This window comes from Mauremys reevesii, linkage group 16 (assembly GCF_016161935.1).
Source record: "Mauremys reevesii isolate NIE-2019 linkage group 16, ASM1616193v1, whole genome shotgun sequence".
Lineage (NCBI taxonomy): Eukaryota > Metazoa > Chordata > Testudines > Geoemydidae > Mauremys > Mauremys reevesii.
The window spans coordinates 4,526,424-4,551,016 of NC_052638.1; the positions used below are offsets into that span (position 1 = coordinate 4,526,424).

Below are 24,593 nucleotides of genomic sequence, written 5' to 3' on the forward strand. Positions count from 1 at the left end.
TGCAACATCAAATGCACGGTCCAGCCTTGTACTGGCTAGAAGCTTGAGCATTCTTCCTATTGCCCCACACTTCCCTGGGGAGGTGGCCCGTTGGCCTGCAGTGTGACACACTGGAGTGCAGTGTTCCCTCCCCAGGGTACTTGTCCCCTCAGAGAGGAAGCAGCAGTGCTAGCCACTGATCCTCCGGGTGGTTAGAAATTGTCCTGCTAGCACACCCTCCAGCTGATTTGGAGTGATCGTCCTACGCTGAAGGGATGTCTGGCTTCTGAGATCAGCACGTTCATGCTGGTGTGTCAATGCCAGCCTGAAACACTATCTATAGTATAGCAAGGTGTCCACACAGTATTTAATGCCTTGCTGCTGCAGCCCAGTCCTCCTGAGCTGCTCCTAAATCACTCCCTGCATGGTTCCCAGGTGAGCTGTCCTAGAGGAAGGGAAGAAATGCACTTGAGACAGTGAGGTAGGAGTTGATCATGTTACATGTTGTTCACCCCCCACAAGTTTGGCTTGTGAACCGGATTTACCAGACCAGGTGTTCCCCACAGGACAGCGCCCAGTACCTGAGGATACCCCTTAGCTTGCTGTGGATCATCTTTGTGTCTCATCTCTTCGTGCCCTCTCCCCACCCTGACCCAGCTCTCAGAATCCTGCTGAAAACAGTCAGTACAGCAGAGCCAGCCAGGTGATATTTAGAGACAGTGCAGCCCAGAGTTAGTCGCACTAACACAGAAGAACAACTTGGAATGAATTTGGAGCAGGGGATTCCCTTTCTGGAACTCCAGAGCAGCAGATACAGTGGCAAGCTGGGGAAACCACTGAGCTAAAACCTTGCACAGTTTTATCGTTGTAGGTGTCACTAGTTCAGCACAAACACTCAATGTTTTTCCTTCCATTTCTGCTCCTGTTCAGGCTGAGGGATTTATTTAACATGGATCAAATTTGATCCAATGTTGTTTCTAAATGATCTAAAATCTTGTGTAGTAAAACCCAGCTTTTATGGAACTCAAGACTAGTGGCTGTATTTCCATAAGACTTCTTTAACTTCCACTGGAAATCTATTTTTAAACATGCCCATTTCCTTGCAGCATTACAGTGCAAACATTGCAGCGTTATGCTAGGGCATGAAAACCTGACAGTGAAACGCTGTGAGTAGTGAAACAGGCGAGTTCCATTGTCAAGCTGAGGAATGCCACAAAAAGCAAATGGCTTAAAGCAAAGGAAAATGTACGTTTGATCTTTATAATGCTTCAGTTTAAATATACTATTGACTTCCTTAATTGTGTCTTGGAAACCTGTTCTTCAAAAATGATTAAAGCTTTTAAACTCTCATTGTAACACCATCTCCTAATTCACCCAAACAAGTAGCTTCATGCCTGACGCTGCATATGCTATATCTTTTCTCTTAAAAATTTTGCAAAGACAACGAGGACTCCGGTGGCACTTTAAAGACTAACCGATTTATTTGGGCATAAGCTTTCGTGGGTAAAAAAAACAACCCACTTCAGATGGAAAAACCTCACAGGGGTTAAAGTTACATTCTTCTTCGAGTGCTTGCTCATGTTCATTCCATGTTAAGTGTGTGTGCGCCCATGTGCACTGTCGTTGGAAATATTTACCCTAGTGGTATCTGTGGGGCTGGCTCTGGAATCCCATGCTCATGGGATGGGAGGGATAGCTCAGTGGTTTGAGCATTGGCCTGCTAAACCCAGGGTTGTGAGTTCAATCCTTGAGGGGGCCATTTGGGCACTAGGGTAAAAATCCTGTCTGGAGATTGGTGCTGCTTTGAGCAGGGGGTGGGACTAGATGATCTCCTGAGGTCCCTTCCAACCCTGATATTCTAAATAAATAAATAGGTATATCTCCATTAATATTTCCTACTTAAGAACATAAGAACATAAGAAAGGCCGTACCGGGTCAGACCAAAGGTCCATCTAGCCCAGTATCTGTCTACCGACAGTGGCCAATGCCAGGTGCCCCTGAGGGAGTGAACCTAACAGGCAATGATCAAATGATCTCTCTCCTGCCATCCATCTCCATCCTCTGACGAACAGAGGCTAGTATTCTCTGTTGGAAGGGTGAGCATCTGAGACTGGGTGGGAATCAAAATTCTTGTTCTATCACATTCCTTCTGTGGCCTTGGGTAAGTCAGTGTGACATCTGATTCTATCCAGACTCGCATCTCAAACATACTAACTCATCCAAGTTCCAGATTTCAGAGCCTTCGTTGCTAGTGATCATGCACTAGGCAGAAAGAACATATCCCAGCCAGGCTCCCACCCCACAGTGATGGTGCAATGCTTTTAGTTATGAGGGAAGAAAAAAATAGATATTTACTTGTAAAGTGAGCAAATTTGATCTGGAGTCATTGAAGGAAACAAACTCAGCAATGCCATTTTCACAGATTTGTTTTTCAGACTATCCCTGAACTTTAAGTTTGCCACATTCACCTGAACAGATCATTTAAGATTTTTCTTGGGGGGTCTGGGGAGGAAAGGGGAGAGTATTTAGACTCTTGAGCCAGGAAAAAATGGTTACCTACCTCACGCAGCTGTTCTTTGAGATGTGCTGCTCATGTCCATTCCATGTCAGGTGTGTGCGTGCTGCGTGCACAGTCAGACATCTTCCCCCTAGTGGTATCCGTAGTTCTTGTATTATGGGAATAAGTAAATAACTTTTCCTTATCCACTTTCTCAACATCACTCATGATTTTATATACCTCTATCATGTCCCCCCTTAGTCTTCTCTTTTCCAAACTGAAGAGTCCTAGCCTCTTTAATCTTTCCTCATATGGGACCTTCTCTAAACCCCTAATCATTTTAGTTGCTCTTTTCTGAACCTTTTCTAGTGCTAGAATATCTTTTTTGAGGTGAGGAGACCACATCTGTACACAGTATTCGAGATGTGGGCGTACCATGGATTTATATAAGGGCAATAATATATTCTCAGTCTTATTCTCTATCCCCTTTTTAATGATTCCTAACATCCTGTTTGCTTTTTGACCGCCTGCACACTGCGTGGACATCTTCAGAGAACTATCACGATAACTCCAAGATCTTTTCCTGACTCGTTGTAGCTAAATTAGCCCCCATCATGTTGTATGTATAGTTGGGGTTATTTTTTCCAATGTGCATTACTTTACATTTATCCACATTAAATTTCATTTGCCATTTTGTTGCCCAATCACTTAGTTTTGTGAGATCTTTTTGAAGTTCTTCACAATCTGCTTTGGTCTTAACTATCTTGAGCAGTTTAGTATCATCTGCAAACTTTGCCACCTCACTGTTTACCCCTTTCTCCAGATCATTTATGAATAAATTGAATAGGATTGGTCCTAGGACTGACCCTTGGGGAACACCACTAGTTACCCCTCTCCATTCTTCTACTTCGTTTTACTGCTATTAGAAGCAGAGAGACTTCAAAAGGTGTAGCCTGATTTAGGGTGTAGTGGTGATATTAATTTGGATAATATGGGGATTTAATATATTTGTATTTGATTTTAATAATAATAATTATTATTAATTAGTATGGGTCTTAGGCTCGCCAGTCTGTTTGATCAGAAGATAAAAGCTCTTGTCCTGAATCAGTCTCCACAGAATTTACGAAGGACCCCCGGGGGTATGACAGGAAGCTGACTCTGAGACAGATCTGGCCTTACAGACTTTTTATTAAAATTAATAAAAGTAAGTCAATGGTAAAATACAACGTTACAGTTGCATTACTGCTGTTCAAAAGATACACATGATAATATAGTATTATATGCAACAAAGCTTTGGTTAACATACTCGCACCCTTCCTCGATAACCTGGTGGTAAGAGAGACAGGACCAGCCTTGCAGTTCAGGTTTCTCAATTCTTGAGTGAGGGATGCAGTGCTTAGAAAATGCTAAGAGCTATCGGAGCTGACTAGGGTTTACTTGACTAACTTAAATCACAACGTAATAAACTAAGAATAAAGCTTAGGGAAACCAAGCTTAGTCTAGTTCCTTTGAAACGTAAAGTTTAAGAAGAACAAGTACAGCCTACTAATAGTAGCAGTCATCGTAGATAGAGTGGAGGAAGTAAGTGAGAATGGAGATGGAGTAAAGTGAGAAATGGAGATACTCTATTCAGGTGGGTCACCTCTTTTATAGGGCAAATGCCGGAAATCCTTCCTCTTATGCCCAAATTTCATTCCTCACCCACAGAAATGTTAGGGTACACTTACCCCATAGGCTAGTATGTGTGTGAGTATTGATGACAGGTATGTACACACATCGGTCTCTGGTGGTGTACTTGTTAAGTCTGTGGGTACAGCATTGAAAACCCCCTTATGCCATTCTCCATTGTCTATTGGTCTAGATAAAAGGTCATGGACACAGGCGTGGGTACTCCTCTATTTAGGCAACAAGATATATGTCAACTTTGCTTTCTGAGTAAAAGGTCTTAATCTAGATATGCTAACTTTGGGCTTGGCTACACTTGAGAGTTGCAGCGCTGGGAGTTACAGCGCTGGTCATACAGCTGTGTAGGGAAAGCGCTGGTGTGTGGCCACACTCACAGCTACCAGCGCTGCAGTGTGGCCACATTTGCAGCATTTGCAGCGCTGTTGGGAGTGATGCATTATGGGCAGCTATCCCAGCGTTCAAGTGGCAGCAACGTGCTTTTCAAAAGAGTGGGGTGGGGTGGAGTGTGACAGGGAGCGGGGGAGAGAGAGAGAGAGTGGATTTTTGGAGCCGACACTGTGTATCAGCTCCCTGCCTTGCAAAATCAGAAAATTTTCCCAACCCCTTATGCTTAACTGCAAACAGCCTGCAGACAAGATAAGCAGCTGCTCCAAGGGACTCCCTTTCTCTGCCCCGCCCCCGCTGTTTCTCTCATCAAGCAAACACTCACTTATCCTCCTGCCTGCCTCATTCACAGCAAGGTAGTGGGTTTATCTCATTTGATTGTTCACTGAGTTACAGATTGATCACGGCAAACAGGAGCTGTGTTTTTTAGATAAGCAGCTCCTGGAGCACCACGTTCACAACAAAACAAAGAGAGGCTGCATAACAAAACAAAGAGAGTAATTAGTTAAAAGCATTCTGGGATATCTCCTAATACCCTGGAGGCCAATAACAGCGCTGGTGTGTGGCCACACCTGACTAGCAGCGCTGCATCACCAGCGCTGCACTCGTTACACCCCAAGCAGACCAGGTGTTCAGCCAGCGCTGCAGCCAGGGAGTTGCAGCGCTGGATGTGCCTTGCAGGTGTGGACAGTTACTAAGTTGCAGCGCTGGAAAGCCTCCACCAGTGCTGCAACTCTCAAGTGTAGCCAAGCCCTTTGCCTTAGCTTAACATACAGGGTATGGCCTGTAGGTCTCTTGCATTACAGCCAAACTTACTTTAATATAAATCTATAAACCTATTACAATAAACTAATATATATATATCTGCAAGCAAGCAGGTTAGTCCTATTGCCTACAAAGGAAGCTGTGTAACGTGTGGTTAAAATGACTTTGTAAAGACCCCGCACTTCTTGTTCAGATCCTCTCCCTGTGTATTCAGAGCTATAGCCAATCCTTGTGTGAACAAAGACACACTTTTACACCAATCGCTACAGATTCCCCAGCCATAAAATAGGGATGGTGCCCACCTCCTCCCTCAGCTGCTTTGAGGGCTAGTGCTTAGATCACTTGGAACATGAGAATTACTTTGTGCTAAATGGTTCTTTTAAAATTCATCAGCCTAATACAAGCCAATTGAGTGAGCATCAGAACTGAGGAGAGATCACAAAGTGAATGATCCCAGTGTGGCATGAGGACGAACTGGCTCCAGTTCTCTTCCAGTGAGGAGCAAGGAGAAGATACAGGTAGCTCAGGCAGTACCTACCTTTTGGGTCAATGACGCCTGCTGTTAACTGAAGTGCCAAGTCAGTAGATGGATTGTTACAGTCATTCTGAATGGCTCCTTCAGAAATCCCCGCCAGTGTGGGCATGAGTTTCCAAAGAAGATCCAGCCTTTCTCATGAAGCAACCAACCGTTCAAAAGGAGAGAGGGCATTGGAGGCTCCAGGGGGAGAACACAGTTACTTTTGACAAGCCAGTTGGTAGTCCGTTATTTGCATGGGTGGTGTGGTTGATTTAACATTGCCCCAGATTTCCAATATTCACATCTGGGGAGGAAAAAAAAAACCTGAGGACTTGCCATATAACTTTCAGCCAGCTGTGAAAAGGGTGGTGGCTTTGTATTAAATATGTTGTGCCACTCGTGCTGTTAATGTTAAACCTGAGGGAAGGGGAATCCCTGATGAGCGATGGAGAATTTTGCATTTTGCTAAAGTTTGTCACATCATTTCCCCTGACCACTCACCCTGACCCTGCTCCCCTGTGCTGCTAAGCTCCCCACCACCAGCCACCCTCCCTGCATGCGTCTCTGCAGCGGTACAAACCTTGGTGCACTGCCTGGCCTCTGGGATGGGTTTGGGCAGTGAAGCCCCGAGAACTTCTCCCAGTGCGGCACGGATTGCAAGCACAATGACGCTAAACAAAAACTTTCGCCAAAGTGAATGGCTCTTTGTTCAGGTTGCTTTTTAGTTTTGCTCTGTTGGTTTTAGGCCCATTGTGCTGCAGCTCTAAGCTTTCAACTTGCCATGGCCAAAATATGGGACCCCATGTGAAGCAAAAAGCATAAAATAAAGGGCGCACCAACAGGAGAGTACAGGGAACTTAACATGACCTGAGATTCACTTCCTTACTCCTTTGTTCTAGCCTCAGGCCTTGGATTCAGCTTTATTGCTTACAGAGCACCCGAAGTGCACTAGGTGCTTCACAAGCACGTCTGCCAAACAGAATGCCTGCCCCAAGGCACTTAATCTGGGGGTGGGTTGGTGGGGAGGTCCATGGGCCCCAGAAGCAAGTGACTGATCAGTGAAGCTAGCATGTGAGGCTTGTTAATTTCTCATTTGTATAGACAGCCTGTATGTAAATGCCTGGCTTTTTAAGTGTGATAACGCCTTGTCTGCGCGAGAGGGAAATCGAGGTAAGTTCTGCGGGAGCGAGATGGCACAGCTGTTACAGGTCTCATCTGCTCTTGGCTCCGGTCAGCTCTGTACAGTATCTTTCTCCAGGCCTGGGGCTGAATGCTGATAGCTTGGCATTCTAAACTGAACGGTGTGGTGTTTACCAGCAAGGCGAGGAAGAGACACGTGTGTGTGACTTTTGTTGTAATTGTATTTGGTGACACAACTTCCCTGGGAGTATTGAGCTCATTAGGGACTGAATTTGGGGGGATATTTGCTTTCAAGGAGGCAGGGAGGCCAGCTTTGCTGTTTTTAAGGGCGGCTGGGGGGGGGGGGTGGTAAATGCAAAGAAATTCATTCAATCAAATGTAAGTTGGATCCTGGAAGATGTTTGCAATCCAATTTGACACGCCTGCAAGCAGCACTTCCGTATGGGATTCCTGATGGAGGCAGTTGTGGTGAAGCCCTTTCCCAAGACCCCACACTCGCTGAGACTGAAGGGCAAAGCAAGGGCACTGCCAGGAAAACTGCATGAGCCTCTAGCAATACAGAGGAGTGGCCCAGGTGGAAGACGTGACCAGGAAGCTGCCAGCTGTGCCAGTAGGGCTGCAGTTATTTGAACAAGGCAGCCAGGCACCCTTCCCCCACCCCGCCCAGAAGCCGGGTATATGCTCTCCGTTTAAACTTCTGGGGATGTTACTTTGGCCTGTGACATGGGAGATTTCAGCAGGTGCTGTTCATAGCATGTCTTAAAATGAGCTGCTGCAGCCTGAGGGGGTTGCAAATGGTGCCCTTTGGTGTCACTTACCTAGTCATGGTGTCCTTGTGTTTTGGAGACCAGGCAGGGTCTGCTGGTTAAAGCATGGCATTAGGACTCCGGCACCCCTCGTTCTGTTCCTTTGCCACTGGCTTTGTGCTTTGAGGCACAGAAAGGTGAGGCAGTTTCTCCACATGTACGTGGAGGATGTGAATTCACTGGCTTGTCTGAGCAGCCCTGAGATCCTAGGCTGGGCGGAGCAGATGGGTCAAGTACTGTCAGTAGCTGGTGCTCCAGCCTTCCAGCTTCTTGCTGTCCCACCCCAGACCTATCTTTGTGCTGCTGGTTTTTATAGTGCCTGCTGCCTAGCCCAGCACACGATTTCACTGGCCGGCCTAAGGTGGAAGCAGCCTTTGCTCAGTCCCAGTTGTCCTGTGCTCTGGGGCAGGCTCCCTCTTGTGACTGGTCACATGCTGCCCCTGTGTCAGGAGGAGGGGTCTGGGAGAAAGGCAGGTGTTTGCAGATGGGGAGCCAAAGTGGCTTTTAGCAGATCTTGTTCTCTCGTCCCTCTGCTCCCAAGAGGTTACTCATGCTGATTGACATGTTGCTTATTCATGTGACACTGCAGGCATCCTGCTGTCTCCTGCACAGCAGTGCAGGGCGGGCAAGGTCTGACTTCTCCAGGCCACCCTACAGTTCAGATCTCTGTACTGGTGTAGAATCCAGACATCAATGGGCCCCTAGTGCTGGTGGTTGCAGTGCATTCGTACCCAGCCTCTGTGGTGCTCTGTGCACCATCTGGCATCACATGGGGTGTGAAACTTTCCGTGCACTAATTACACGTGTTTCTAAAAATCTGCCTCAGACGATCTGGGCACCCGTCCTGAGAGATGACAGGTCTGTCAGTGTTACAAAATGGCTTCAGTCTGGATCCGTCTGCCCTCGGCCAGCTACCATCATCACTCTCCTGCAGGGCTAGAGGCTATTGCTGCTTGATGCTGAGAGAATGTCTTGCCCAGATATGGCCTCACTGCTTTATGCATTTCAGCCCTAATGCCCTTCCTTGCACATTCGCTGTCCCACTGCATAGCAGGCTTCAGTTTCAGAGAGTTTTTGACGGGAGCAAACTCGTGTGCATTTCTGCATCAGACTTTGCACATACAGCTACCACAGTTGTGTAGTCAGGTATCTGTGCACACAGGATCAGCTAGGGAATCCATGCCACGCTTGTGTGCAGCTCTTTGGGTGGGGGGGCTTAAGTGTACCAATTCTTTCGGGGATGGGGAGAAACTTCCCACTCCTATGCTCCCCCTCATTCTCCCCTCCTGCATCCTCTTCATTATAAAATAAATTTGGATCAGGGTTGAACTGAAGCAGAAATTTGGTAGCTGTGAAATTGTCTCAGTTGGAGGGCAAAGGTCGCCGTCCCCTTTCTTCCCTGGTGGTGGGGGTCTGAAAAGAGGTACAGTGAAATTGTCGTGGGAAGATTGATGGGGGTTTCTCTCTTAACACTGATGAGGAAGGAATGCGAGTTTACTTTTCACACTGCCTTGGTTTGGGGGCTTGCCAGCAATGGGGCTCTCATTCTTGGCTCTTGTGCTGCCTTCCCTTGGTTTCTTCTCACCTCCCGCCCCTCCGGCCTGCATTTAGAAGAAAAATAAATTAAAAATCCCCCAAACCTCGGAATATGTCAGGAAGAAACCTCGTTGCCCACTGTTACAGAACGAGGCTGCATTCAAGTCACAGCGCAGCCAGCCTTCGTGTGGGATGAATAGCCACTGCCCTCAACACCGTGGTATGTGCCCTGATTCCTAACCACCCTGTGCCGAGTGCAGTGGAGCTCTGACCGGCATCTCACCACTAGGGGTCCTTGGAGGGCTTTGTTCTGTGCAGTGGGGCTCTGGCAGCCTTTCATTCACGGCAGGCTGAAAAGAGAACAGGATGGGTCTGGCCTGAGGTGGCAAAGGGGAACAGAGTCTCTGAACCATCTCTTAACATGCTGCAGTTGCCTCTCTCAGCACAGGGCTTGCCCTGGGGACTGAGGCCTGCTTCCCAGGGGCTGCTGGGGAAATTGGAGCCCAGTAGATGGTTACAGGCTGCAGCATGGTGCTTAGGTCTGCCAAGGCACTGTTGTCCACCTAGCTGTGTGGGGCAGGAGCGTGAAGAGGGCGATCGTGGAGTGACACAGCTGTGCTGGCAAAAGCCCCGAGTGGCGAGGGAATTACACCAGCAAAGCTGCAGCTGTTCGGATGGGATGGGATGTGTGCGCTGGAATACCCGGTTTTGCCAGTATAAGCTGCACCCAGTGTAGCTGTGCTACAGTGCAAAGTGCTGCTAGGCCTCCTGAGGGCTGTCTCAGCGCTGCGCTGCAGGCTCTCTCTTCCTGGCGCCTGGGGAAAACAGCTGCATTTTGAGGGCATCTTTTCTGAGTGGCTTTGCAGTGTTTTAATCCATCAGGGAGAAGCCTGGTTACTTGTTGCATTTGCTCTCTCTGGTAGTCGTGGGCCTTCTTACCGTAGTATCTGAGTACTTCACAGCCTTCAATGTATTTATGGTCCCAACCCCCATGTGAGCCAAGGCAGTGCTATTATATCCCCATTTTAGAGATGGGGAAACTGAGGCACCTGGGCTAAGTGACCCACCCAAGGACACACATGGAGTCTGTGGCAGAGCAGGGAATTGAACCCAGGTCTCCAGAGTTCTAGATTAGCATCCTAACTACTGGACCCTCCTTGCCTTTATTTTTTCATTTGCTCTCTTATCTCCTCTCAGGATGCTGTCCAATTGACATGTCCTCCTTATTGCCTGGCAAGAGCAGATGCAAGATTCGTGCCTTCCCGATGCCCTCTGCTTGGCTTCAGGCTTCACCACGTTGTCCTTATCCTCCTTAGTTACTCCATTTACTCCCTGGTGATCTAGTGGGTCTAAAGATTCTTTCACAGCCTTCCTACTTCCGATGGCCTTTACATGGCTGGCTAATTGTTCTTCAGATTCCCTCTTCACCCTCCTGACTCTCTTACCTGTGGAGTTCGGATCCCTTCCGTTTTCCGGAGGATACTTGTGGAGCTTGAATAACCTCCTCAACCGTGCAGTTGACTCTGTTAGCCCTCAGGAAATGCGCCTGCAGGCACACTTAGGGGTCCTTAAGTAGCCTCCATGCTGAGGGCAGGATTTTCATCTCCTCTTCTGGCTTTAGGGCCTTTCATAGTTAACTGTGCAAGGACAGAGCATCTTTGGGCATCTCTTTTTCCAACTCTTGTGCCCACCAGGTGGCTGCCACTGCAGCTTGTGAAACGCTTTGGCATCCTTGTGCTAGTTTTAACAAAATGCAGTACTGTGCAGCAGCAATTTCACATGGGTAGCACCCAGCGGCGGAGTCCACTTCCCAGCAATCTGCAGCATTACAGGGACCCTGACCCCTTTCCTTTAGCAGAGCAGGGCTTAAACCAGGGATTGCTCATCACTGAGTAGCCTTGCGTAATCTTTAAACAGCCTAGTCAGTGGCTTGTGGGCCCTCTTTGAGCAATGTTGACCCGAGCTGGCTCTGGGGCATCTGTTGCTCCCCCCTGCCCCATTAAGAATGAGAGAGCAGAGCTCTGTTTGCTCTGGGATATACCCTACACACTGGAACAATACCAGGGGCCTGGAGCACTTGTGCTGGTGTTTGAAACCTGAAATAACTATGGAGTGTTCCATTCCTCCAGTTCGTCCTAAAACATTAATCTTCCCACGTGTCCAGACCCAGGTATAGTGGAAAGGGGGTTCCCTGGGCGTGTTGTCAAGGATTATTCAGGTGAGGGAATGTCTCTTATTGGACCAACTTCTGTTGGTGGAAGGCACCAGTTTTTGACTGCACACAGCGCTTCTTCAGGTTAGCCATTCCTGGTGCCACTCAGTGTGCGCTCTGCTCAGTCCCCAGCTCCGGGCAGGGCTCCCACTGGGCAGGATGGGGTTTGAGTGGCATCTGGCGTGGGGAGCCCCGATCTGAGTGGGGGTTTGCCACAGTGCAGGGCCTGCCACAATGGGGTCCTGACTCAGTGGGGGGCTGTTGAATTTCCTGAGCACATGCTGAGAGGTACCAGGAATGGATAACCTGAGGAGGAGCTCTGGTAGCTCAAAAGCTTGTTCCTTCCCCCAACAGAAGTTGCTGCAGTGAAAGCTGTTACCTCACCCACATTGTGTGTCTCCGATCCTGGGGCCAGCACGGCGAACGAAGGATTGTTCACTCGGGTGAATGCAGAGTTCACTCCCTAGCAGCTGTCCAAGTGTTTGAATGACAATTGCACTGTTCTGCCGAACTACATTCAAGGGGTGACTGGTGAGGTGACTTCTGATGTCCCAGACCATCAGCCAGTAGTGACAGTTCTTCATAGCTGACGTTTTTAAAAAAAAAAATCTTAAATGTGCAGGAGGAATGAGGGGCATCTCATCAGATAAAATGTGCTTTTATTACAGATTTTCAAAGGCATAAAACACAGGGTAATTCTGACAGTCACCATTAGTCCTGATGACATCACAAACCACTGGAGCTTTGCTCTTGTGGTTGCCAGGTTGTTGGAATCCTTGGTGGGGATGCATGTGAGTGAACTTAGCTCAGTTGCCTATGTAGCATCCTATGCACAGTAAATGCTGTGGTACATAATGCATCAAAAGTACTTCTCATCCCTGGATCTCAAAGCACTCTACAAAGATGGGCCTTAGCCCTGTTTCACAGCCAAAGAAACTGAGACCAAGGCTAAAGGTCACACTGAGGGCTTGTCTACACAGCGAGCTGCAGATGTGAATGTAAACTGCTCTAGTTAAACCACTGCAAACTCCTGCATGGATGGTATTTGGTTTAAGAGCAGCTTATTTCAGTTTCTTAAACCTTTTCCTAATCAACTTAAACAGAAATAAGAGTGGTGACTCCTGGGTTTGTATTGATTTAGTTAAATCGGTTTAACTAAACTGGTGTAACTTTGTGTAGACAAAGGCCTGATCTACACTGGGGGGGGGTCGATCTAAGATACGCAACTTCAGCTACGCTATTCTCGTAGCTGAAGTTGTGTATCTTAGATTGACTGACTTCCCGTCCTCACGGTGCGGGATCGACAGCCGCCGTTCCCCTGTCAACTCCACTTCTGCCTCTCGCCCTGGTGGAGTTCCGGAGTTGATGGGGAGCACGTTCGGGGATCGATGTATTGCGTCTAGACGAGATGCGATACATTGATCCCTGATAGATCAATCACTACCCGCCGATCCGAGCCAGCGGGTAGTGTAGACGTACCCAAAGTGAGAGTTGGGGGCAGGGCCAAGAGTAAAACTTGGCTGTCTGGAGCCCTATCCACTAGCCCTGTTGTCTTACCTGCAGTGCAGGGTGGCTGTGCCATGCATGTGTCATACATGTAGTGAAGCTTTGTTCCTCGGCTGTCTGAACGTCCTGCAGATGTTGAGGAAGCTGGCTGGCTGGCTGAGGGAATTTCAGTGAGGAAGCGAGGCCTCATGATTAGGGCATTGGACTGGGACTCCAGCTCCTGCCTCTGGCATAGATTTCTTATCCTCAGTGGCCTGCCCACTGCCATGTATGTCTGCACTGGAATAAAACAACCCGCAACATGGCTGCCACGGCCCAGGTCTGCTGATTCAGGCTCTCAGGGCTTAAAAATTGCTGTGTGGAAGTGGGTCCCTCCCCGCTTGCATCTACTCAGCAATTTTACAGTCCCATGAGCCCGAGTTAGCTGACCTGGGCCAACCGTGGTTGTTTAATCACTGTGCAGATATACCCTTACTCTCTCTACCTCAGTTTCCCATCTGTAAAATGGGTATGACGATCTTTCCTTTCTTCCAGCTTTGGTTTCTTGTCTGTTTAGACTGTAAGGCTTCTCTGGGCAGGAGTGGTACCACCTAGCTGTATCGTTAGAGCCGCACAGGCCCTAGTCTGGACGCATTATCCCAGTATAAAGGTGCCTTATTCCTGTATGAGGAGGGGAATAAAGGACCTCAGTCTGAAGATGCCTTACTGGTCTAGCGTTTCCCCCTCTTGTACAGCAATGAGCTCTACCAGCATAGGGCACTCTAAGGCTGTGTGGAACTGTGCCCACTCTGGGGTGGTACCGGTGTAACTATGCTGGTAAATACATATCACTGCGAACAGACACAGTTATACTGGTACAAAAACTGTCACCTAGGCCTCTGTTCCTTGGGGCAGGGACTCTCGCTGTATGTGCACATTGGGGCCCTCATCTCTTCTAGTGTCTAGGTGCCACTGGAATGCAAGTTCATCTGGTCGTATCTCACCAGATCCGTTCCCTGCCATCGCAGGGGCATTGGTGCACCCTGGTGCCTCCTATTCTCTGCCTGTGACACACTGTAGCTTAGTCTCCAGACAGCTATAATAATTTGGTCTAATCCAAGTTATTGGGCTCAGTGGCAGGGGTAACTGGCTGGGGTTCAGTGGCCTCTGACGTGCAGGAGGTGGACCCTGTGACTCTATGCTAATGTGTGGGGCTGTAATGCTGTTTGGATAATGGGGAGGTCTGGCTAATCCAGGCCATTCCAGGACTTACATTGTGTGGCGCAGGCTACATCTGTGTGTGTTACTTAGGCGGATACAAAACGTGCTGGCAAAACGATCTTGATCCCTCCTCTCTTACGCTTTCTGACTTCTTTATACTGTGCATTTAATAACACTCATGCTTCTGATCTCAGTGTAGTCAGTCACCGGAGCAAATGCTAGAATGAGCTTGTTGCTGTGTGAGTGGGAGGAGAGCAGAGCTGTAGATGGCAATGGGATCTCTCTTCAGAATCCCTTTAATGAGGGACGTGGGGCTCGTCTCGCTCCAAGGTGATGAAAGCACTTCCAGGTTGATGGAAGAGACGCGCTCCTCTGATGTTCACATGCTGCCTATGGAAGGAGACGAGCTCTTTGCCACCAGGGCAAAGGCTGCAGAACTCCTTAATGAGAAGCTGCTCTCCCCAAAGGGACCTGCCTGCTACAGGCTTCTGGGGAACCTGCTCAGCGCTTTTACTGTGGGAAGGCTCCTGGGTCACAAGAATTGAGGCTTTTTGTCCTCCCCCCGCCATCCCCTCAGCAGCTGGGGACCTTCCCTCCAGGTGCCAAAGGGAGACGTGCTCAACCAGCAGTGGGGCAGCACCCATCAAGTGTCTCAGCTTTCAGCCCCTGTGGTCCTGCTGACTCTCCTCTCCTCCCGTTCTCCTTCCCGAATCAGTGTGTGAGCAGCAGGGCTGCCCCCCAGAGTGTGCGCTCCCCCCGTGAGCAGGGTTACTGGGTGGCAGCAGGATGCGCTGCTGAGTTGCTAGGGAATGGCTCACGTGTCATGGCACATTACTTCTAAGCGACGGGTGATGCCTTTGCAGAGGAAGATGAAGGGTGGGGGCTGATTTCTCCGCACACTGCCTGAAAGCCTCCTCAGAAACCAGTGATGCTAGTATCAGATCAGTTCAACCAGAACAAGAGACAAATTAACTTGACCTAGATCTGGATAACAGAAGAGACCTACAAATCCCTGGTTTCTGTGCCTTTAAAACCATTGCTTGGGAGCAATGTAGAGAGAAAGGAAACCAGCTAGTTGTTTGTTACAATCTTCCTGTCTGTCCCCACCCCCTCAGGCCCATCCGCAGCCATGCGGAGGGGTCATTTTCCTCTCCAGCCCCCCCATTGCTGGCTCTGGCTAATTGGGGATACCAGTAACTCTCAGTGAAAAGGTGCCCGCCAAACGTTTTGACCTGGTTACTATTCGTATTTCCTAAGAGGCATGTTCTCCTTTTTGAGAATAAGCTCCACTTGTCCCTACTGCAGAGAGCACCCTCCAGATAGCCTCGCCTCCTGGAATCTAGGAAACCCAGCCGAGGAAAACTCTTGGCTGGGGAGGTTTGTAAGTGGCAACGGTTGCCCCTTGGTTCAGCTGTATGGAGAATAGGCTAGCGCACAAGATGGGAGGGACAGAGGAAGGATGGTCTTGGGTTAAGGGCAGTGTACTGACAGTCGGCAGATTGGGTTTCTGTTCCTCTACAGGTCATTGAACACTTCCCATCCTCTATGAAACAGCTGTCCCTGCCTCCTGCAGGGGGACGGGCTAGAGTACATTAAAGCTTGTGAGCTGCTCAGATTCTGTAGTGGTGAGGAGTGGGAGAAACGCACATGGTGGAGGGGAGGCAAAGGAAATCTCTGCTTCAGCAGCCATGGCAGATGCGTGTGGTGGGGGAGAGGGGCACTTCATGCTGAATGGAGGTGAAATGCCATCTCTTCGCCGGGGTGCTTCACATCTCCATGTTCTCAAGTGTTTCAGCCCTTCTGCTAGTAGGGGGCTCTAGGTCTGAGTGAGTGGCCATTGGAGCCAGTGGTGCCAGCGGCTGTAGCCAAAGAGCTGTGCAGCGGCAGAATTTCTTTGCAGGGATTGTAGGACACAGATTTTTGCTATGTTTGTTGCTTTTCTTGTTACCAGAATGAGCTCGGTAATTGACTGGGAGGTACAGCTGGCCTCTGCTAGTTTTGAGCCTGGGTTATAACACTATCTTAAATATGGCTAAGCATTCATCATCCAATTTACAGATGGGGAAACTGAGGCAAAATGACTTGCCCAAAGTCACCCAACAGTCAGTGCAGACCTAGGAACATCTGGCCTTGTAGACTAAAGCTGCTAATCCCTGTTCATTCCCCAAGCCACACTGGAGGGAGCTTGCATCGCAGCTGCCAGTGCTCTCTGGGCTCTGTTGCTAAAGGCGGGGGCAAGGTTATCCCAGCTGTGCTTCTCCATCCATCAGGAGTGGATCCCCGAGTGATTAATCCTCCATCTGAAATGCCATTGGATCTCTCTCTCTCACCCCCCACATGTAAGAGCCCAGAGTCTTCACCCCCCACCGGGGAGACTGACGGCTCCAGTCCTGTTCATTGCAAGTGCTGGAGGTTTTAATGGCAGCCGAGCTCCGGAATGATGGGACCCAGCTGATGTGCCTCTCTGGCACCCAGCCTGTTGCCATGGCAATGGCAGGCATTTGTGCTCCTGCAGGATATTGCTTTCCTATAACCTCCCTGCTTCATTCTCTTGCTCACACAAAGAAAGCAAGTGCTTTGGCTGCGCTTTGCGGAAAGATGTGTGCTGCATACAAAACACCCCTCAGCCTGCCCTCCCCAGATGGACTCCTCTCAGGGTGAGCGACAGTGGAGAACATCAGTACTGTACAGAAAGTGCATGCTGAGCCCATGCAGGAAAAGCAGGCTCAGAGGGCAAATGCAGGCGTCGTCATTGAGATGCAGGAACGCTGCATCGCTGCGGCTCCTTTTCAGGAGCTGAGACATAAGGCTATGATTTAGTCGCAGAGGTCGCGGAATCTGTGACATCCAGCAACCTCCATGACTTCAGTCTGCGGTGGTTGGGAGCTGCAGCATTCCCTGCCGCCCCCACAAAAGGGAGCTGTGTACCCCACAGCTCCCGGCAGCCACAGGAAGCGGGGAATCCCGCAGCTCCCAACCGCCACGGGTCATTGGAACCTTTTTTGTTTAACTCCCCATGGAAGGTGGTGGTCTTTCTGGGCATGCACTGTGGGCTTTGGGACCAGGCCCTCAAGTCAATGGGAGACTTTGTTGGCTTCCAACAGACCTGGGATGACTTTGGACCACCGTTCTTAAACTCTGGTAACTTCCATTTTCAGATACCGTGTCTTCACTAGCTAGAGGGCAGCTCTTGCTCTCACGGTCCTCATTCCGGATGCACCCGTGCTGAGTCACTTCCCTATTTTTAAACAAAGCCGTAGCCGAGGGCTGGTCTACGCTAGGAGCACTGCAGTGGCACAGCTGTAGCACGTCTGGTGAAGACGCCCTATGCCAACAGGAGAGCGCTCTCCCGTCAGCCTAATAAAACCCCCTCCGCAAGAGGCTCTTAGGTCGGTGTAGCTTACATTGCTTGGGGGGCGGCTTAGTCACATCCCTGAGTGACATAAGTTATACCGACATAGGTTATAGTGTAGACAAGCCTGGAGTGATCTGAGCCCCCAAAAGAGTGAGAAACTAGGTGAAAATGTGCAGAGGATCTTCCTCTGTGTGGATGACTCCAAGAGGACTGATTAGCTTTGAGACCTGCCTTCTGTCCTGCAGCCGCCTCCAAATAAATTGTTCTGGAGTTGGCCCAACACATGAGAAATCTCAGCCCCAAAAGGACATTGTTTTAAAATGGGGCTTGAAAGGGCTGTGCCGTGCTATCCCAGCCGTGGCTCTATCATTGCCACGGGTTTGTCCTATATTCAAAGTAGTAGTGACCACACAGCTGTGTCGGGCCTTGCTTTTTCTCTCCTTCCGTGCCCAGTTGTTGCTCTCTAGTGCTAAGATTGTTGTTGTCCTTTATTTTCCCCTGGAGAGAGTTGCATGGAGTTACTTAACCATGTTTGTGTGCTCAGGGGCCTCCCGTGTGTATTAGAGCCTTTTGTTTTTCCCAGTTTCCCAAGCTCCGGTCTCTGTAGGTTAATACGCTCTCTGTAGCTTCACAGCAGCAAAGGCTAAACCAAATGTGGGTGTTTCTCCCTTCCCTCAGAGCCACTTGAACAGCCTTCCCGCTGAGCTGGAAATCCACATGGCCCAGCAGGGATGGGAGTTGGTTAGAGGGGCTGCATCCGTCAGTGAGATCTGAGCCCAGAGGGTGCTCTGTTTTCTGGCCCCTACTCCTGCCCAGCCCCTGGCCAGCACTAAGAGGGAATGGTTTCAGCCAGGGTTTGTTTTGTAGACTGCTGCCTACTTCAGTGCGCAAGAGTGCTGGTGAGCAGAGCTGCTTCTGGTAGCGTTCGCCAATTACAAGGGCTGTGCCTGTTCAGCTGCCTATTTTCCTTAGGCTTTTGTGAAGGAGACAGAAGCTGTAATCAGGAGAGAGCTGCTATTTGCATTCCCCAAATCAGCTTGTTTTGTCTCCTGCATCTGCTCAGAGCGGCTCTGGCTGAGACTCTGAGGGCTTGTCTGCATGGGACATCACTGTGCAGCAAGCTGATGAGCTGGAGTCACCCCCTGGCTTTCCGCACACTAGCTTTACTGTGTAGACCAGCCCTGAGAACCTGTCTGAGAAATGCTGTGTTGTGCAGGAGATTGGCCTGGAGGCTAAGGGAGATGGATGGCCTAGAAGAGCTGGATTCTTGTCCTGACTCTTCATACAAGTCGCTGAGGTTGCCTACAATGGCATATGGCCCATCCATGACTTCTGTTAGCAGATCTCTCCAACAGCTGGAGATGGGGCACTAGATGGGAAGGGCTCTGAGTTACTACAGAGAATTCTTTCCCAGCTGTCCAGCTGGTGGGTCTTGCCCACATGCTCAGGGTCTGTCTAACTGCCAGATTTGGGGTTGGGAAGGAATTTCTCCCTGGGTCAGATTGGCACAGAACTTGGGGGGGGGGGGGGGAGGGGAGTGTTTCACCTTTCCTGTAGCATGGGGCTTGTCTCAGTTGCTGGTTTGAACTAGAGTGAATGGCAGATTCTCTGTAACTTGAAGCCTTTAAATCATGATTTGAGGACATCGAAAACTCAGCCAGTTTATGGGTCTGTTACAGGAGAGGGTGGGTGAGGTTTTGTGGCCTGCAATGTGCAGGAGGTCAGACTAGATGATCACGATGGTCCCTTCTGGCCTTAAAGCCTGAGTCTTGGCACCGAACTTTCCCCATCTGTGAAATGGGGGTGATGCGCACTGCCTGAGTGCCCTGCGAGTTTGTCTAAGCACTCTGAGACACAGGAGTGCCACCCCCAAGACTTCAAAAATCACAAGTCACTTAAAATTCATGATTTAAAAAAAATACATTTGGGGTCTTCATTTGCCTTCTGGCTTTGGAGCTTTTTTGGGTCACTTTCAAGCTCTTCTCTGCAGCCATAAGGATTATACTACTACTAATAATAATAAAAGCTGAAATTCCCAAATAATCACATGACTCCAGGAGCTGTAAATGTACAAGTAAAATGCCAAATACTCTGAGACTTGCAATAAAATAGCAAGAGATAGCAACACTCTGGGTGGTGTATGTGGGATCCACGCTGGTCGGTGCCGCAGGGCTCCCCAAAGGCAACAGCCTGTGTGTCTAGTGTTTCCATGCTTCACAAATCTCAGGTAAGGAGGAGGCTGGTGAGAGAGAGGGAGGTGACCAATAAAACAACCAAGGGTGGAGAAAGATCCATCATTACTGGTTGGGGCATCAGGACAATTGTAGAAAACCATAATTTTCCTCCTCATCTTGTAAATTACCACTGTGGTGGGGTAGAGAGGAGAGCGGGTGATGGGAAGAGAATGACCAGTGTTGGATAAAGCTGTTACGTTCATTGTTAAAGCGTTCAGCCTCAATCCAACATAAACTCCTTTGCAGATAAGTGAGGTGGCCAATGCTAGATAAGCCCATTAGCTAGAAGTTTCTTTTGAGTTGATCAGCACTGGATTAATGTTGCCATTTTAAACAGTCTTCGGAGTCGATCCATTGAGATTAATTGGCACAATTCATAGCTCTCTAAACTGTCATTCTGCTCAGTGAGGTGGCACTGCATTGGCTGGTGCCTGAAAGACTTTCCATGCAAACCAAATGGCTGCTAGCTCCTGTTTAGATGAAAACTACATTCAAGAATAGCAGAACTCTGTCGCTGGCTGCAGAGTGCCTGGAAATCCCCAGCACAGATTTCCCTCCAGATGCCTCCCTCCAGTAACTTTGCTGGCTGTCCAGGCTGGTTTGCAGCATTCATTGCATGATGGGAAAATGTCTCATGCAATTACCTCCTTTACCTGAACTTTTCCCTTCTCTTGTGAAGTGAAGCTGAGAAGTAAAACCACTGGCTTTTACCAGATACACTCCGGGTGGAGGGCAGCAAGTCCTGGTCTAGTTCGTGCTGACTGTAGAAGTTTGGCCTAAGTTAAATGGTCACCTGCCCTTTTGCAGTTACACAATAGATCTTCCATTTCTCTGCCCCGTCCTTCTCCTTGGCAGGTGTATGCCAGGAACTTCACTGTAGGGAGGAGTCCTGGCCTCCCCACTTCTACCTGGTCCATATCAGTAGGGTCAGAGTTGGCCTTTTGGATCCCAGCTGCTTTCAATCACTTCAAAAAGAAAGGGCTCGAAGTCTCTAGTCTCCTGCCACCTCTGCAGACTTGCCATGCTGCATTGTCATTGCTCACCTCTCTGTTGTCTGTGCCTCTTACTAGGTTATCCTGAAGGACCTAGAAGTTTTGGCTGAGATCGCCTCCTCTCCTGCAGGTCAAACGGAAGATCAGGGGCCATGTGATGGCTCTGATACGCGATCTGGCCAATCGGAGTTACACATTCCCGTCATCAAAGCCAGCCAGCTGAGCTCCTCTGGTAAGTGCCCTCCATCCGCACCTTCCTGACAGTACTCTAAATGGCTAGGCATCCTCTCACTTCCTAGTTGCTTCATTTCCCTTGAGGCAAAGTGGCACCTGTCAGATTTGGTTTGGTGGAGAGGGACTCTCTTGGAGTAGTGAATCAATATATCAGTTCCAGCCCCTACATCACTTGGGTATTTTGGGATGCAGAAGACTATGTTCTCCAGCTTCTTCATGGCAATCTACTTCAGATCCTATCTACTCATCTGTGGAGTCAGCCGTGACAGCAATCCACGAGTCCTGCAATATTTGTATATCTGATAGACTGATCATTTAGTGCCACACTTGAATGGGACTGACTCTGTTCAGAACAATTAATAGAAAGGAGACCCGGGGAAGGAGGAGCAGTGAGCTGAGCCATTCATCGGTCAGATACCATAGAAATATGGAGGCCACAAACTTTAAAAAGTACCTGGGCTTTTGGGTGCCCAGTTTAAGCCACCTTGATTTTTTTTTCACAGTTTCTGAGCCTCACAGAAAATGCACTAAATGGGCGAGGTCCAGGATGTTAAGCTGGGGGCTTCCAAAAACGGAGGCACCCAAAATGTAAAGGCCCCACTTGAAAATGTTTTGGCCTGTGTCCATCGTGTTACACAGAGATGAAGCCAAAGACACTTGGACTGTATCTGTAAAATGAAGTTGTACGTTGTCGCGAGAGCCAGGACAGGTGAAATGTTAAAACTGGAGGAGGGGGGGAATCTTTGTATTTTGAGGTTTTATAGAAAATGTCATTTACAATTGTTCAGGTACCTCTGGAATCCACCCGCTTCCCCAAACAGCAGTTCAGCCATTGCAGCTGGCAGTCCAGCTCCTCTAGACCTTTACATCTCACTCCCCTCTTGTGCTGCAGTTCTCTGGAGCTGCCTCAGTGCTACAGGCGCGGGGTGATATTCCCTGCTCCTGGACTCTCACTTGCACTCGCTCTCATTGGGCTGAGTCATGCTGGGTACAAGTCCGCCTGGAACTGGGGAGGAGATGCTCAGCCATGTCTCCGCTGCCACTCTCCATGCTACTGTGGCTACACTATTTATATCTGAGCTAGCGTGAGTTTGTGTGAGTAGTGGAATCACACCCCTAGCTCCTAGTGTAGACATAGCCTGCATGAGCACATTCCTCCACCCCCAGAGCCAGGCATATCCTGCTTGAATCCATTTCCTGCTGGAGTTAGACTGGCAGCGTCTCAGGGTAGGGGCTGTCTGCTCTCTCTGTAAATAGCCATGCACATCCGTGGGACTTTGCACGAATGCTAATAAATTGTGGTGCAGGCACCTACTTGCCCTCCTGCCTCCCTGCCTTCTCTTCCTCGATGCCCACAGACTGCCTCATTGCCAAGAGCGTACGGGCCCAAAAGCCTACGCAGACCCCTCTAGAATTGTTGCACTAGTTCAGCTAACACAACCCTCCCTGCTTCCCGTGTGCAGGCCTGTAGTCTTAGAAGCACTGACGTGCCTAATGAGCTAGTCTGGTGAGAGCCAACACTGCCTCCTCGTCAGAGGTTTTTGTGACTTTTGAAGCCTAATGCAGCGCTTTGCGAGTGTTATTGATCCTCTCTCTATGGCCGAGATTGACACTGTGTGGGTGGAGTCGCTTATGCAGAACTGGCCAAACAGCTGCAAAGCTGCATTTTAGATCATGCTGATGATGGCTGTCTGAGGTTTCCTTCCTTGTGGATTATCTAAAAATAGCCCGCAGTATGGCATGTATCCTAAAGACTGCGTGGCCCCTTTAACTGGAACAGAAACTAGGCTTCAATTATTCAAGCATAGTACAAAAAAAATCAAGGGTTTGGAAGAATCTGGCTACATCCGTGTCTAGCTGTTTTCTGTATTTAGAGTGCAAGTCGCTACAGTGTCGTGTGTGTAGGGTATGCAGGATGCATGTATAATGGTGGGTGCTATGGTTCGGGTTGGTCTCCTTTTGTAAACCTGTTGTCACTTGTTTATAACTTTCTGGCAAATTACTCTTTTTGGGCTGAAATTCTCATGATTTGGCTTTTGCCCAAAAGTAAACTTTTTTGAAAGTGAGGGTTTGAGCCAATTGTGTTTTGGTTTTCCTGGAGTTCTCTAAGGGAGGCAGTACCACCCTCTCCTTATTGTGACTGCCTGCATGTTTCTCACACAGCTCCAGTGATTGTGACTGCTCGGATTTAGCACAGGATTAGCCCTTAGCGAGGTGAGGGGTTGCTGCTAGGCTAGGTCGCTCCGGGGTTTGAATTTGTAACATTATGGCCTTTTGGAGCGTGATTAATAGAAAATCTTTGGTCTATGGTGATATGCTCCTTAGTGGCTGCATGGGTCCCATCTCACTGCTGGGGTTGTTGCTTCTGCTCAGATTTCCCTAGCACTCCGCTGGGATAGAGCACAGCGACACAGCCTCTGTCTGCAGGGTGTGCTAGTTCCCGGCTCCTTGCCCGCACAGGCTGGTCAGGACAGATGCAAACATGATGTCCTGATTGTTGGAAAATCAAACCTCTCTCTCCCCCCCCCCCCCCCACCAAACCAAAGAGATGAGAGTACCACTTCCCCTAGGCACGAAGCAGATGCATGTGCTGCAGCCATCTGCTCAGACTACTGAAACTTTACCGGTAGGACACTGCTGCAGCTTCAGTATTGGTGGTGGGGGCCAGCAGAGCTCTAGCTGTTCTTCCTGTGTGATGTGTTATGCTAGGAGAAGGGTGGGCTGAAAAGCCCTCAGGGAGTTGTGGGGATAGGAGGAGAGGAGCTGCCTGCCCAGGGTAAGGAAGCTGAGGACTCCAGTGCCCCTGAGCGCTAGGGTACCTGTTTGTGGCTGGAGGTCACGAAGTCAGGCACTCTTGCAAGTCCAGAAAGTCGTAGCACATTTCCATTGTTCATGCAATGTGGCTATTTTGGATCCAAGCTTGTCACCCATTCCTAAGAGAGTGGTGAGGGGCGTGGGGGAAGGGAAGGGGCCTGGGCTGTTCCACGTTCATGCTCTTGCTTCCTTTCTCATGTTTTCCCCGGGATGTGTTTATGCAGTCGTTTCCCTGCCATTGAGATTGGCTTCCTCCAACCATTCACTGGTTGCAATCAGGAAAACAGCGTCCCTTTTCCTGAGTTCATTCCCAGATTGGCTTTTATTTAGATGCTTTGTTCTCCCATGACATAAGGCTAGCTGTGCTCTTACAGCGTCTCAACATTTAATGAACTTGCAGCTGCCTTTTAAGGACCTGCGCTGCGTGGGGCACATGACGTCCCATTTGTCACTTGCGTTGTGTGTGGGAAGACCAGCTCCCATTGGCATAGCAAAGATGAGAGGGGAATAAATTGTCTGCTGCTAGCCAGGTGGAAGGACCTTGCTATGGAGCACACACCCCTCAGCACATGGCCAGACTCCTGCAGCCGGGGAAGAGTGGTGATAGCTAGCCTTGTGCATAGCGGATGGCCTGGTGTTTGGCAAACTGTCTAAGCGCAGCCAGAGCGAAATGCGTAACTGGGAGGGGGTTGTAGGGAAGTAGCTTGAGCTAGGCAGAGTGCAAAGTGGTGGTGTG

The 24,593-nt window shown here is 49.2% G+C and overlaps 1 protein-coding gene across 1 annotated transcript in view; it reads left to right on the top strand.

Annotated features, from left to right (window-relative positions):
* Positions 1 to 24,593, top strand: part of VAC14 (VAC14 component of PIKFYVE complex) — a 205,545-nt gene that overhangs the window by 56,418 nt on the left and 124,534 nt on the right. The window contains exon 13 of the mRNA XM_039502852.1: positions 20,888 to 21,041. Coding sequence (XP_039358786.1) covers positions 20,888 to 21,041 — 154 coding nt within the window. The remainder of the gene's footprint in view (positions 1 to 20,887; positions 21,042 to 24,593) is intronic.